The following is a 15,929-nucleotide window of genomic DNA, read 5'->3' on the forward strand; positions in this document are numbered from 1 at the left end:
ACTGAAAGATTGAGTATTGGAGCGACAGCCAGCCACGAAAGTACGTTCATTTTGCTGATCGCTAGCGCGTTACATATGATTAGTAGGAGTGTATTTTTTTAAGGTGGCCTCACACGCACAGTGTCACAATTGTGTATGAGATGCCCGCGATGGCGGCTTAGATAAAAGACGCCAAAAACCACAGTCAACTGACCGCATGTTAATGTACTGATAAGCAGTGCGTCTTCCCACGAGTTTGTCAGTCAGGATTTTGTGTATTTCATCTTACTTGAATATCGTACTGTACTGTGACTCATTTGAAGCCATATCATATATCGTATATTTATTCTTATCTTATATTTTCTTTCTTTTTCTTTCTTCTATCCCTTCTTTGTATTTTATTTTATTTTTTTTACTTGTTACCCAGCCCGATCGAACGCTTCTCAACCCGGTAAAATCCGCCAGGGGGGTATTCCTCCCCCTGCCCCCGCCTGTTACGCCACTGAATAGAGGGCTAAAAACTCGGTGGAATGCATAAACTTTGAATGCATTAATTGAAATTGAACATGATTTTCACTAAAAATGTGTTAAATATAATGGATTCCACCAAGTTTTTAGCCTTCTATTAATGTTGCATTTTTGGCGTTACATAAAAACGTAAATCTTAAACATGAAATTCAGGAGCTGTGTGCTAGAAAAACGTAAAATCATCAACTTAAAGGATTTATTTGTTACTTTTTATGTGATTCTTCATAAAAGTACTAATTCTAAGGTGTGGTGTTAGTATAAAGTTGGTTAACAAATTTGGAGTTAAAATAGAAGGCAGGTGCGAAAGGGAACTAGCATCTACTACTGTAGTTTGAGAAAGTGAATTTAAGGTTAGATTTGCACGAATACATTTTACTATGAATGTGTTTAGTTTTTTAGCCATCAACTTACCTGCGGTAGTGGAATACAGTTGTCACTTGTTTCTCCTTTTGACAATCCGTTGGAAGATCAGTCAGTACAAGCTGAAACAAATAATGTTAATAAGGAGGATTTGCAATCTTACAAATATCGAAAACAGATATATCATTGTAAATTTGCTATACTTTTGAGCTGATCTCCTTTTGATCTCCCTATTATAATCTTGAATCAATAATACTTACCACAAGAACCAACCTGTCGCAACTGGTATATTTATTTCTACTGTATAAGGGACTGTCAAAATTATTTTACTGCATTTTGTTTACTCTTTAACTTTATAAAATATTTAGCAAGGTAGTTTTTAGATAATGGTTATACACAAACTTTTAATTGCAGTGATTGGCTCATAATCTTGTACTGAAACAAACTAAATCATTTACTGCAAGAAAAATGTAGTTACTGCAGTAGAATAATTTTGTAATATAAAAAGTAAAAAATATTAATTGTTACTTTTGCAACTAATATACATTCTTCTTCTGTACTGCCCTCTTCACCACAGTAGACTCCTATACAGACTGATGATTTATCTTCTTGTACAGTGTATGTATGTTGTCGTCTCACAGGAATATATGTGTTCTTTGGAACAGCTGTTTGGAGACTAGTTTCATCTGAATTTGATACCTAAGAGTAGGTTTAGAAACAAAAATAGTAAAAAAATAATATTTCTATATAATAATACCACTCTTCAATTGATTTTTCATTTAAAGATGTATTTTCTTCCAATAACATAAAAAATGAAGATTAATTAAATCAGACTTTGAATATGTTATTTTGTAGTTTTAATAAAGTTAATCACTTCCATAGAAAAAAAAAAGAAAAAAAAATGTTTTCAATTGTAAAACGACAAAATAAATGGTTAAATTCAACCAAAAATCCATTGGCTGGCAGCCAATTTGACCATTTTTTGCTTTAAATTACATTTTTTCAGGTAAATACATTTTTTTTCGATCCAATTTTTGGTCAAAGTGGATAACTATTATGTTACATTAAAATGGAATATTCAACAAAAATAATTTTAAGAATTATTTTTTCAGGGGGACAATACATCTTTAATAAAACAAAGAATGAATGTTTGTGTTGGATGATGGAAAATATTTCATTTGTTGAAAGATTCACTCGACAGGTATTGGTCTACATTAGTACATATTGCTTTCCAAAAATGTGCCATTTGGAATGTCGCGAGTTCTAAAGTGTAGTTAATTGAATATCATTTGACCCACAATCGTCCAATCAAATGAGAAGAATCTACTTGAGTGTGTTAAAAAATCCAAATAATGAATATTTATAAGAAAGCTTGCATTTAAAAAAGCTTACAAAATAGAATACATTTTGTCTTTCACGAAATGAAATTATTTGTTTCATTGCATGAATATAAAACATTCATTATTGTACATACACAATCTAACAAGAAGCTAGGCCAATAACTACAAAATCCGAAAAGGCGCGCCCACATTTTAGAATAGTGTAATCATTATAGATGACACATACTACAGGTTGATCGAATGTGATCAGTCAACAGCCTAGCCTTTTTATTTGTTGCGTGTGTGGTTGCTCACAAAAATTAACTAGCACGACGAAATTGCAGGACACTCGAATATAACGACATTGACGGAATTAAGAGATCAATAGAATATTTATTTAATGTGATCCACAATCCTCTAATCAAATGACAAGAATCTAATTAGTTGCGTTATAATAATATACAAAAAAATCTGTGGGTAATATTATGATTTTATGCTAGGCTAGCCACCTGCAGTTAGTTAAAATGTACTACACGCATTCACTCAATATTTTGCTTGCCATATGAAACAGATATTTACTGGCTTACGAAAAACAAATAAAATGGTGTTAAACCTCCCTAATGTATTCATAGTGTGAAAGATTTAATATTTTACCTTGACTAGAAGTGCATAAGGAATGCACTCTCCTTGAACTGATTCTACATCTAACAACTGAATATCATCATGTCCAGAAATAAGAGCAGCCTGCAGAGCAAATATATAAAACATTACATTTTTACTCAATAGTTACGATTCATATTTAAAAATGGCTTTGACATGTTATTTCATTTGTATTATGCAGTTGGTTCCATGGTGGTGGCCACAGTACATCCAGAAATGATACCATTCTATTGTTGTTGTACTAGGTTTTGTAAAGGATAATTTACACAGGCAAGCATTCTCATCACGGTAGGTGCTGACCTGTGGTTCTTCAGAAGGCCTAGTAATCCAAATTTCTTTTGGGATCAGGTGCCACTTTCGGCCACCTTGGCATTGGACTATACCATTAGAAAAGGATGGGAAAATAGGGATGTCCCATTCATTAATTTAGTGTGCAAATGTGTTAAATTACTGCTGCTTTTGTTCTAGCTTGTACCTTATGTGTGTCAACAGTGTTACACTGTCAGTGAGGGGTTAGTGTGACATTTAAATGTTTACCTGTTTTGCAGCACCTATAGCTACAACTTCTTCGGGTGCTAGCGTATTTAGCATCTCTGCCTCTGGGAACTTAGCACGCAGTAATTGTTGGAGTTTTGGTATTCTGGTTGAACCGCCAACTAACACAACCTAAAAAATGGAAATAAATAATTGTATGTTTCTTTTGCTTTATATATTTGATTAAAAATGTTCATCTGGTTATGAATAACTATTAGGTATTTTGTCATTTCTTCTGAGGAAGCTATCCAAACAGACAGCGAAACTGTTAAGGTTAGTTTCGCAAATTGTTTGGTTTTCGCAAAAAAAACCCAATAACTCTTATATATTTGTTACCAAATACAGACATATGCAGTTGATCACTACAGGTTGATCAAACATGATTAGTCATGCATAGCCTCTTGTCACATGTGGTTGCTCACGGACTGTGCATGAATGCACAAAACAAAATTGCAGTACTCGATTGCACTCTTGAGATTGCTATAGTACAATTATTTAATATCATGTGACCCACAATTCTTTCATCAAATAACAAGAATCTATTAAGGCGCCCTGCATTTTGGGCTATATTAAATTTAACTTTATCATCATTATTATTTTAATATATTTTATTTTACTTACTTTATGAATATCTACATGAGTCAATTTGGCCGATTCTAAAACTTTGTCAACTGGCTGTAAACATTCTTGAAGATGGCTTTGTATTAGAGACTCTAATTTTGCCCTGAAATTAAAAAAATTACTGCCTACTGAATACCATAAAAAAATACACACATTATAAACAATAATAGCGAGAATATTTCATGATTTGAAAAATATTCTCTACATTAAAAAAATTAAACATTCACTATTTGTCTGTGAAAAGACACAAACTGTAAGAAGCACCATTCATTGCTTATTCCCACATGCATTTTACGATACAGCGGTTGTGCTTGTAAAAAAAAAAAATATGAAAATAGACTTTTCAGATATTTGCTCCTTGATTAAATTAAATTTTATAATGAGAAGCAACGCAAAAGATAAAAGATGATAAAAATAATCAAATGTCATTACCTAGAAACTTTATTTTGAAAGTCAATACCCTCATGAACAGATTCAACAAATGTAGATGCTGTGTTGAGTGTTGATAAGACATGCTTACATGTCTCGCAAGCATTAGACAATTTGGCCATCCCACGCTTGTTGTCGCGTACATCAACTCGCCATTGTCTAAGAGAAAGATCAAAAGAAAAAAATATTCTGTAGCTTCTAAAACAAGGATTGAACCACGGACATTGGGTTTGGAAGGCAATCATCTACTAGGATGCAACAGCCAAAGACGTAGGCTGAATGCAAGTAATTTGCCTTTGCATTGAAAATACTGTATCAGAAGTACAGGGTCACAAGGTCACACTGGAAATATAAAAGTATACCATTATTATATATCTCTGGTACACAGATACAAAAGTTGCGCATGCGTCCCTGGGATGTAATGTCTTTTGACCGAAAAGTCTGGCTGTATTATCATATCTCCTATACAGTATGAAAAAGGCTTTACCTTTCTAACATATTGAGGGCACACTACTCTAGTCCTTTTCACCTTGTGAGTGAGCACTGCCCTACTGTTATTGACGCATTGTTAAATGTGACACAATGTGTGCTTGGCTTGATAGTTGATAGGGAATACGGATCTAGGCCAGTTTGCCGAATCCCTTTTTTGTCGACTGGCTATGTAAATGGTGTATCACACGAAAACCCCACATTGCCGACAATAATAAAACTATGAAAAATGTCTTTTTCATTCATAAAAAAAATCACAAGCCTTACTTAAAAAAAAAAATCACAAGCCTAGCTAAGCCAGCGATCACTAGGCCACCTATGCTATGTGAAACAAAGGCCAAAGAAATGCTTTTGCTTAAATACTGGGCATCATTATAAACAGTGCCAGCAGTAATTGTAAAATAACAGTGGATTATCTTAGATTTTGAATCTCTAGGCTAGGATTGTGCTTAGGCCTAAATCATCCAGATTTTAAGGGGAAAAATAGCCAATTTCGGGGAGACAGAATAGAAAAAAAATCCTGCAAATTTTGTGAATTTGGGACATCTGCTACTCTATGAGTAAAATGGCACCGCCATATGGTTCTATCCTATAATACCTTTCAAACATGTATTTTACGAACATAAGATTCTTGTGTTATAGGTTTTTAATTATAGAGTACATAATGCAAGATTATAATACAAACAAACAAACCTTTTGAATTCAACGGCACATGCCTCAACAAGGGAGCTGGTAAAATGTGATCCTCCGCAGTCCATTTGTTCATACGATTCAAGAATCCGGTACATACCACAATTTACATTTAGTACAGCTATACTCATCGATGTTCCACCAAGTCGATAAACTAATACATTACTAAAACAATACAATCAAAATTAATTCTTTCTTTATATCAACCTCACACTACTGAAATGCTTTCAACATACAAGTAGATTTTATTAATAAAGGAAAATGGCAAACAAATGCCTACAATTACAAATTGGGTATAAAATCATAATAAACTAATTTTCCTATGCCTTCTTAATGTTTATGTAGTTCCTGTATGTATAGTTAAATTTTCTCAACTTACAATATGGCAGATTAGATTTGAGAATAGTAAAGAAAACAAAGACGATTAGTATAAGGCCTAGTGTGTACGAGATAATATTAGATAACCACAGTCAAACATAATGTACATGTATTCAAAAGCCTCTAGACAATTGTTAAAAACTTTTTTTGCCTTTTCTCATATATTAAGTGGCTACAATAAACCTTTTGTTGACAATGAATATAATTTTTGAAAATTATTGGAAAATAATGACACTCATAATCATAATGATGGTGCCTAAAAACATTAAGCATAATGAAAAGTTTAGTGAGCTATCTACCAAATCCTTTATAAGCGACTATAGACAAGTCCAGATTTGAGAAAAATGAAATGTTTATTCGCTTTAAACACGAAATGCCTACAGCATCTTATTAGAGTGGAAATATGACTATCTGGACTAGTCCAATACGTACAGTAAGCACTTTTGCATGAGACGTGGGTGTTCCTTTACGGAAAAGAAAATTAAAGAAATTGATTGTAATGTATACCTAATCTCTGCTGATGTGTCTTGTCCAATATCATATGCTAATGCTGCAGCAGACGCTTCATTCACTATTCGACATATTCTGAACCCTGCCACACTTGCTGCTTTGCTGTAACAAAATGAAAAATAAAATATAAATTCTTTTTAAGTTATTCAATTCTAATATAATTAATACTGACAATTTTATTTAATAATCGCAATCCACAACGTGTTACTCGTAGCTCCTCTTCTGTTGGTACTCTTTTTGATATTCGTCGCTGCAGAACAGAATCTTCTTTTCAATCATATATCCCACGTGCTACAAGAATTTGGAACAACTTACCCGGTGAAATTCGCAACTTAGATATGTCTGTTAGTTTTAAAACCAAATTACTTAATTATCTCAATATTTATTTTTTTAATAATTTTGATATTGAAAATGTGTGTAGTTGGTCGCTTTCTTGTAGATACTTTAAGCGTAGAATGTAATTTGTTTGGTTTATTTTTGTGCTCTGTTTTGGGTTGACCAACTAGCACAGTCTTTTGACCTGTTTGGTCTTTCCTTGCCTTTTACATTTATTTTTGTCTTCTTTGTATTGAATATGGCAGAAAATTGAATAAATAAAATAAAAAAATGAAAACACCAATTTTATTGGTAAAATACATCAGGGAAACTTTATTCAGAGAGAGAGGGGTCACAACTTGATATTTCAGCCCATGTAAAAAGAATAGAGAGGGTGTGCTTTTTAATATTTTAGCACATATGAAAAATACAGGTAAGTCAGATTTTAATAATAAGCTTTTGTGACACCAGTATACCAATTTTCCTAAAAATGAATAGGCATGTTCTGTAAGTAAACCTAATAACACCTAAACATTCATATGAGGCTGATAACTTAGAAATTGTGGACATGCTATTGTGTGAACAAATAAACAAAGCATGTACAGACTATACTTAGCAAAATTCTATTTTACTAAGTAATAAAAAACATCAACACCACACACTTCACAAGTAGTACTAAACTAGCATTTATCAGGGTTATGCAAAATTATGAATTATAAAAAATTCTATCAATAGCGATCAAGACAAATAGAGATTATTTAAATTTTACAGGCTGGCATGGTATTTTACAATAAAATTTAATGACAAAAAACAAGATCGACATTTCGGAATCATCATGAAACCATTTTCATGATCAAGTAATCGAATTAAACAAAAACAACAAACACCAATAGGTGACAGGAAATACTAATTAATTTGTAATTTGGCAAGGTATTTGCATTTAAATTTATACAAATTTGTCCTACTACATGCATCTATACACAATGGATATCAAAATGACAGAAATTGTACAATGTTTTATGAACTTTCAACATTATCAACTATCTTGGGTCCAGGCCAAATGAGTCAAAATGTCCAGTTTTGTGTTATATATTTTTAGTTTATTATACAAATGTTATTGCACGCATCCATACTATTAAAGGTTTGTGCAGGGAGTTGGAATTAGAAGTAATGAGGTTTAACATTATCAACATTGTCCTGGGAAGGTTTAACCTATAAATCTATCAATTTTTCTATTTGATAGTTTGCATAATATTTGGCAACTCTTATGACAACACAAATGTTGTGTCCTGGAGAATAAGGCACACACTATTCAATGTGTACACGGACAATAAACCAAATAAATTACTCTACTCTAAATACTCTACCTGATTGTATTACTCTGTTCTGTAGTAAAGTTTGTTGGTACTGTAAGTACAACGTCCATTACATCTAACCCACCCTGAGATGATGCTATACCTGAAAAACATTGATATATACAATTACAACCATCCTATGCTATTATAACTTATTATACAACATGGAGTGTATATTTGCCATTTGATTGATGATTTAAGCATCACATGTTGTTCAATAGTTTGTACTAATTAACAATAAGCAGCACTAATGAATGATGAAGTTTCATTTTTTGCAACACATGACTGAAACCGCTTGTCCATGCCACATTTTGTTGAATTATGCAGAAAATATAAATTTAAAAATGGTATAAATTAATTTGCAAAAGATAGGATCAATTGGGAGAGGCCTTTGCCCACGATGTGGGTTGAAGACAGAGATTAATTAATTACAAATGGTGCTATGATGTATTATGTAAGTATACATCTACATCTTGATATTACCCATGATGCTTGTTAATTCGCTGCATCGCATATGGTGTAAACCAAGCTTGTCATATTATAAACTTACTGTACATCTTTTTGAAAATGAGCACTAAGACCTCTTGCGGAGTAACTGCTATTCTCTTCTCATTTGACTCTACTTCATATACTGGTAAATTCTTCTGATTGATTATTTTGCAAGAGCTTTCTTTGACAAGTTTTTGAATAAATGGTTCATTGAAACTGCAAAATAAAACAACAATTATACTTTAATACCACACACTTTGCCAAGTGGTTAATGTAGACATTATTGTCAAATGTCCAATTTGGATCAGATTATCAGTATCACATGCATTTAAAAAGTGTATATAAAAAAAATAATAATTAAATAATCAACTTAATTTTCTCTTTTCTCTCTATCCATTAAAAGAACCTTTCAGCTAAAATACCAGGTCTTGCCAAATTTTGCCAAAAAAGAAAAACAATTAATTCAGCAACGCGACAACTTGATGCTAGGCCTACATCTAGATATTCGTATCTCACCGCTCTTTACCAGCTAGGCCTACAAAACTAAGCCCAACTTAGCTAGTCCTAGAAATTGAAATAAATGCCATGGGGCATTTATCGTTCAGGAGGTATTTAAGGAGGCGTTTATTCGATAAAGGCGTTTGTAGATGATGATTAATGGGGGGAAGGGGCCGTTTATTAAAAGCGGAACATTTACTCGAATAGGGTATGTAAAAATGCATTTATAAACCCAACATTTTAGGTTAGTCCAACAAGGTTTATTTTGTGTGTACTTACTTTTTCCCTATAATGTGTTTTACATTCACTATTGTGTTGGAAGCATTGCGAATCCGTCCTTGTTTTGCTCCAAGGCCAACGTTCTATGTTGGTAAGAAAAAGAAATGATTTAAGTTTGCCAGGTAATAAAGAAATTGAAATTAATTTTTGTTTTCATGGATGTGAATTAACTTTATTAAAACTGCAAAATGACCTAAAAGTCTGATTTTATAAATCTTTATTCTTGATTTTGGGGGATAATACATCTTTTAAAAAAGACCTTTACTTACAGTATATGAAATATGTTGTTTACTCTTTAATTATATAATTTTATTTATACTTCCAAATAATTGGGAAAAATATAATAATAATTTATGGTTGCAACTCCTAGGTAGGAGGAACAAAAAGAGTTGATTTAAAACTGCAAAATGACCTATAAAGTCTGATTTTATAAATCTTTATTCTTGATTTTGGGGGATAATACGTCTTTTAAAAAAGACCTTTACTTACAGTATATGAAATATGTTGTTTACTCTTTAATTATATAATTTTATTTATACTTCCAAATAATTGGGAAAAATATAATAATAATTTATGGTTGCAACTCTTAGGTAGGAGGAACAAAAATAGTTGATTTGTATTTATTTTAAACACAAAATAATTATGACATTTAATTAACTCATTGTTTGATTGCGATCAAAAGAAATGTGCGATAAGGAACAAAAAACAATACTTTGTAGAATCTCGATAAAAAATAATGCCCCATGGTTTGTGTTAATGTAAAGCTGTAAAAGTCAATACAGTTTTAACGTTGTAAATATTTATTTCCCCCCAAAAATGAAGATTAATAAAGACTTTGAATAGGTAATAATAGGCAGTAACAATAAAGTTAATCACTTCCAAAAAAGAGTATTGTTTTCTCTAAAAAGATAAACCAAAAACCCATTGAAACTTCAATTTGGCTAAAATATTTGCCTTAAATTACCGTTGTTCAGGTAAATATTTTTTGGTTCGATCCAATTTTTGGTGAAAGTGATTAACTACATAACAATATTAACAATATTAATATTAATAGTAATAAAAAAAAAATTTTTTTTTGGGATAATATATCTTCAAATAATAATCACATCAGCGGAAAAAGAAACTGACCCTATCTTTTCCAAAATAAGCAACCATCGCAGGTGTCACACGGTCACCAGAATCATTTGCAACGACATCAGTCTTTCCATCCTTAAAAAAAAAACCAATAAAACAAAGATTGAAATGCCAATCCACGATTTTGTGACTTAATTAATAATAAAGCCATTTACTGTATGTTATTTTGCTGACAGGGATTCCCCTTTTAAAAAAAAACATGCACTAGTGTGTCAAAACATGGCCATGTAAAGATGACGTATACAGTAGGCCTATTATTACTAATAACCATACGTTTAAAACATCCACTGTATGATACAGTAGGTCTATTTGTACATCATAGTCCTACTGTATAGGCCCGGTAGATTGATTTATAACGGCATATTATCTATATATTTTATTATTATTATCCTAAAACCATGCCCATGTCAGAGATCAAATGTAAAAATCATCGTTATGCATCATCTTCCTTTATTGCATAAACCTCATTGAGCTGGTATCCACTTGCAGGTATAGAACGAGTTTCGTAATTAACTGTGATTAAAAAATACGCAATAGGCGCGTCTACAGTACTTGTTTAACTATTAAATTATTTCAACATTTTCAAAAAGCCAATCTTTTCAATAAAACAGTTTTAAAACACATTACAATTATTCATTGACACCTGTAGGATAAAATGAAAACACAAATTATTTATAAATAATCGAGATAAAAATATATATTTACTGTACTTAAAAATAATAACGATCGAGGTAAAAAAATGTTAATAAAAAATGTAATTCTATATTCAAAATTAACTAAAAACATAATTAGTGTGTCCCATACAAATGAGCGCGACCAAAATAAAACGCGACCGATATCGAACGTAACTAATATGATAAAAAGCGTATCTACTGTAGCGGCGCTCCACACAAAATGCCGGATGTTGATTTTATCGCGACCGATTTATTTCAAGCGGGATATAACCGGTTGGGCCGCCGGTAATTTCTATGAAATGCCAAGTGCGTCTTTTACAACATTTCGCGTACTGATTAGAGTGGTGTCTCTACATTAGTACATAAGTTCATGGTCTTTAGGTTTATTGTGTCATGAAAATAAATAATATAGGCCTAGGCTAATTACATACTACAATATAATTTTGTTGGTTTGAACCGCCATAACAACACAGCAAAGGAAAGTAGGCCTATTCATATTTAATAATTTAATTGTTTTTAATCTTTCAAGGTAAAAATGCAGTGCACTCCGTAATAGTTTTCTCGCGTGTAGGCCTCTACCACGTAAAACTCAAGTTTTCTCTCACTCAAAACTAATATAGTATTGATATTCTTCGAATGAGGTTAAAAATTATTATTTTTTATTTACTATCTTTTAATGTATTTTATTTACAATGTTAATACACAAAATATTTTAATACAAAACGGTGATTTTATGATGTTTTAGGCCTTATATTTTGGAGTCTACAAGTCAGATTTTCATAATTATTTCATTAATTGTAATATTTAATACGCAGTGGTTAGGATTCCGGCACCGGAACTCAACTTCCCACCGTTTGGAAATCCGACACGCTATTGCGCATGCCCAGAGCGAAGTAATTATAGCTTGCACATTGCACTAGTGCCACAGACCGCGCACCACATTGTCATTACCCGGAGTGTTAACTAGGGATGTACTGTAACCAAAGATAGTGTCACTATCTTCGCTGTGGCCTAGTTAGTCGTCGCGCGAGCCAGAGAGCGATGGATGAAACTTGGCCTAGGCCATACATGAATTAATAATTAAAATACGACTACGCCACGCGTTAAAATAATTATTATGATATTGATAAGAATCAGCTTGCGTATTTCAAGTTATGTACGAAAGTGAATAGCGTAGCGTTGCGACTTCTCCCAAACAGTTCTGTTTTTTTGTTCACATCCGCGCGGCGGCTGCTGTCAACAAATCAACTTGTATACGATTGCATGATGTTATGTACAGTATAATGCGTTATATGAAATCTTTTATTTTGTACTTGAAAAATCATAAAAATTAAAACTAGTCATGTAATTATAATTCATAATTATATGAAGTTTATATATGAATGAAGCAACGACTTTTTTAAATACGAAAAAAATAGGCCCATTGGTCACATGGTAGGCCTACTAGTATTAGTAGGCATCTAGGCTAGTTCGCCGTGGCGCGCAGCTATTGAAATGATACATCGCTGTTAAGCCTGTTTTCGCTACAGCGTTTCCATTAAAATCGCTACACGCGCAGATGTCGCCGACGCAATCGGGAAGGCTCCCCGATTCATCGCAGTCAAATCGGCAAAGTTAAACCATGTTTAACTTTGCCGATTGTGTCGGCGATGAATTGTATACGTGTACCAAAGAATATTTAGCGCTCGCGTACTAGATCCCCGATAAATTCTAGCGTTTCCATAGAATCGCTACGCTCTGTCGTGTAGCGATTTTATGGAAACCAGACTTTAAGCCGATTTTCCACTAGGCGAATTTGTTCGCGCGAATCGAACGCGCCAGCTTGTACGCATGTGTATTCATGTTTACGTCTTCCAAATCCTTCTCTACGCATGCGTATTAGCTGACGCCTTCGATTCGCGCGAACAAATTCGCCTAGTGGAAAATCGGCTTTAGTCTGTAGAGTAAAATAGAGTTGCCGATTACCTCACTCTGGGCATGCGCAATAGCGTGTCGGATTCCCTAACGCTGAGCAGTTAAGTTCCGGTGCCGGAATCCTAACCACGGCGTATTTAATAATAGGCTAGGCCCTACTAGGTAGGCCTATCGGAGTATGGTCGAAGCGGCCGCCAACCAAAGCGGCCGCCAGTTTAATATCGTCATTTGTATGGAACGCCATGTGCGCTTTAATCTTTGATTGTCGTTGTCAACGCCATGGCCTATGGCGAGTTGAGTTACAGCTGTGTGTATGGTCAAACCAATAAATATAAGCCAAATCATGTACTATCGAATCTTTATATTTCTATAATAATTAAGTTTGCCTGCGGATAAATCAATGTATATTTTATATGTATTTTAATATTAATAACTAACTAAATATATTTACATTATATATTATCGAATCATTAATAATTTACGTTTGCATCATAATCTACATACTATTGAACCTCTATGTCTCATTTATTACGTACTATTTATTTATTTGTTTATTTTATCCTCTTGACCTGACGTTTCTTGAGCACTCTCCTATCGAATCTTTATACAGTATTGCATTAATAATTTACCTACGGTATTGGCGAATATTTATATCTCATTTACATACTATCGAATCTTCATACAGTATTGCAATAATAATTTACGTACGGTATTGCCGAATCTTTATATCTCATTTACATACTATCGAATCTTTTTACAGTATTGCAATATAATAATTTACGTCCGGTATTGCCGAATATTTATATCTCATTTACATACTATCGAATCCTTATACAGTATTGCAATAATAATTTACGTACTATTAAGGTATTGCCGAATCTTTATTTCTCATTTACATACTATCAAGTCTTTATACTGTACTGTACAGTATTGCATTAATAATTTACGTACGGTATTGCCGAATATTTATATCTCATTTACATACTATCGAATCTTTATACAGTACTGCATTAATAATTTACGTACGGTATTGCCGAATCTTTATATCTCATTTACATCAAATCTTTATACAGTATTGCAATAATAATTTACGTACGGTATTGCCGAATATTAATATCTAATTTACATCAAATCTTTATACAGTATTGCATTAATAATTCATGTACGGTATTGCCGAATCTTTATATCTCATTTACATCGAATCTTTATACAGTATTGCAATAATAATTTACGTACGGTATTGCCGAATATTTATATCTCATTTACATCGAATCTTTACAGTATTGCATTAATAATTTACGTACGGTATTGCCGAATCTTTATATCTCATTTACATCGAATCTTTATACAGTATTGCAATAATAAGTTACGTACGGTATTGTCGAATATTTATATCTCGTTTACACTGTACTATCGAATCTTGGTTTTTATTATTAGTAATAGGGTGTGTTATACATTTAAGTGTTATTCCATTGTAATACATTGTTTGTGTTTTCAATGAAGCAACGTGAAGACGAAAACGCGACCTTCTACAGCACTATTCCTGGCCGGCCGCCAGTCGAGTTATTAGCAGAAATTCACGTAATTAATTACTGTACCGTACAGGCACTTGCGTCTTATTTAGTACAGGTATTTAAAACTAATTTTAAATTGATCAATATTTATATATCTGAAGGTATAAAACAATTTAGGATATTAAATAAATAAATTGATGTCATCATGTTATTGTAATTAAATTATGTTTGCGAACACGTACTACTAACAGTAGTTACTTTACTAATATATTAATATACAATAACAAATATATATATATATATTTTGATTTGATATATTTTATTGAAAAAATATATATATTATTCTTAATAATTGGCATATTATATATTATACAATAAAAACACCACAATGTTTTTTATTGACTTTATTAAACATATATATCATTTAGAACAGTTAAAGTAAGTAATCATCGATTCGCCATTTCGTTTAAAAGAAGGTATCACATTCAATCTGTCAAAAAAGAGAATATATTACATAATATTAATAATGTAAGTTGTTATTTACGTCCGAGCCGAGGAAAAGAAAACCTGACGATCGAAACAATGACAATCAAAAATGACAAAACAACGACAATCAAAGCGCACACGGCGTTCCATACAAATTACCGTTATTGAACTAGCGGCCGCCTTGGTTGGCGGCCGCTTCGACCGTAATCCGGCCTATCTATACTACAATTGACCTACCTAGCTAGTAGCCTAGAGACATCTCCAACACGAGCTATGCCCGCAGTTCACATTTTTTGCCCGTGGCGTGTGCACTGTTGTTCAGCTAAGCACGTACGCATAGGCCTACTAGATCAAGGCCCAGTAGGCCTAGCTAGCTAGCCTAGGCCCTCCCTAGTCTAGTAGGCTAGGCCTATGTGATGTTCACAGACACATGTGTTCGCAAGTCAACTACCTGAAACTTGTTATTTCAAAACTCAATTTTAATATACATGTAACTGAAATGTGTACATGAAGTAAATATTGATGATTAAAGTAAATACTGTACTTACTTTGTGCAGTGCTAAGCAGATAGAAGTGGCACCAAAATATATACCACAAGACATTTTCCTTCCCGGCGGTGTGTATAAATAGCTACTGAGCCTAGCTTTCTCCTCCTCGACGCGGTCGATCTGCCCGGCCGGCCCCGCGTGTGTAAACTTTTTTTGTGCTCCTAGGCTATACAGCGCCATCAACGACGGTGTGGAACACCGCCGCCATATTTCGCTTTCGCCAATA

At 33.0% G+C, this 15,929-nt stretch overlaps 1 protein-coding gene across 2 annotated transcripts in view; it reads right to left on the minus strand.

The window, feature by feature from the left end:
- The window catches only part of LOC140059520 (heat shock 70 kDa protein 14-like), a 51,652-nt gene that overhangs the window by 1,262 nt on the left and 34,461 nt on the right, over positions 1 to 15,929 (minus strand). Inside the window, exons 1-13 of one of the 2 annotated variants that reach the window (XM_072105455.1) lie at positions 15,704 to 15,826; positions 10,562 to 10,642; positions 9,434 to 9,516; positions 8,718 to 8,872; positions 8,180 to 8,270; positions 6,495 to 6,599; positions 5,613 to 5,774; positions 4,434 to 4,589; positions 4,002 to 4,104; positions 3,384 to 3,512; positions 2,841 to 2,930; positions 1,396 to 1,566; positions 919 to 989 (exon numbers count right to left, since the gene is read on the minus strand). In XM_072105455.1, the coding sequence (XP_071961556.1) occupies positions 919 to 989; positions 1,396 to 1,566; positions 2,841 to 2,930; positions 3,384 to 3,512; positions 4,002 to 4,104; positions 4,434 to 4,589; positions 5,613 to 5,774; positions 6,495 to 6,599; positions 8,180 to 8,270; positions 8,718 to 8,872; positions 9,434 to 9,516; positions 10,562 to 10,642; positions 15,704 to 15,757 (1,451 nt within the window). In that variant the 5' untranslated portion in view covers positions 15,758 to 15,826. Of the gene's footprint in view, positions 1 to 918; positions 990 to 1,395; positions 1,567 to 2,840; positions 2,931 to 3,383; positions 3,513 to 4,001; positions 4,105 to 4,433; positions 4,590 to 5,612; positions 5,775 to 6,494; positions 6,600 to 8,179; positions 8,271 to 8,717; positions 8,873 to 9,433; positions 9,517 to 10,561; positions 10,643 to 15,703; positions 15,827 to 15,929 lie in introns of those variants that run through there. The other variant, XM_072105456.1, reaches the window with a different exon arrangement.

This window comes from Antedon mediterranea, chromosome 9, assembly GCF_964355755.1.
Source record: "Antedon mediterranea chromosome 9, ecAntMedi1.1, whole genome shotgun sequence".
In the NCBI taxonomy this organism is placed as follows: Eukaryota; Metazoa; Echinodermata; class Crinoidea; order Comatulida; family Antedonidae; genus Antedon; species Antedon mediterranea.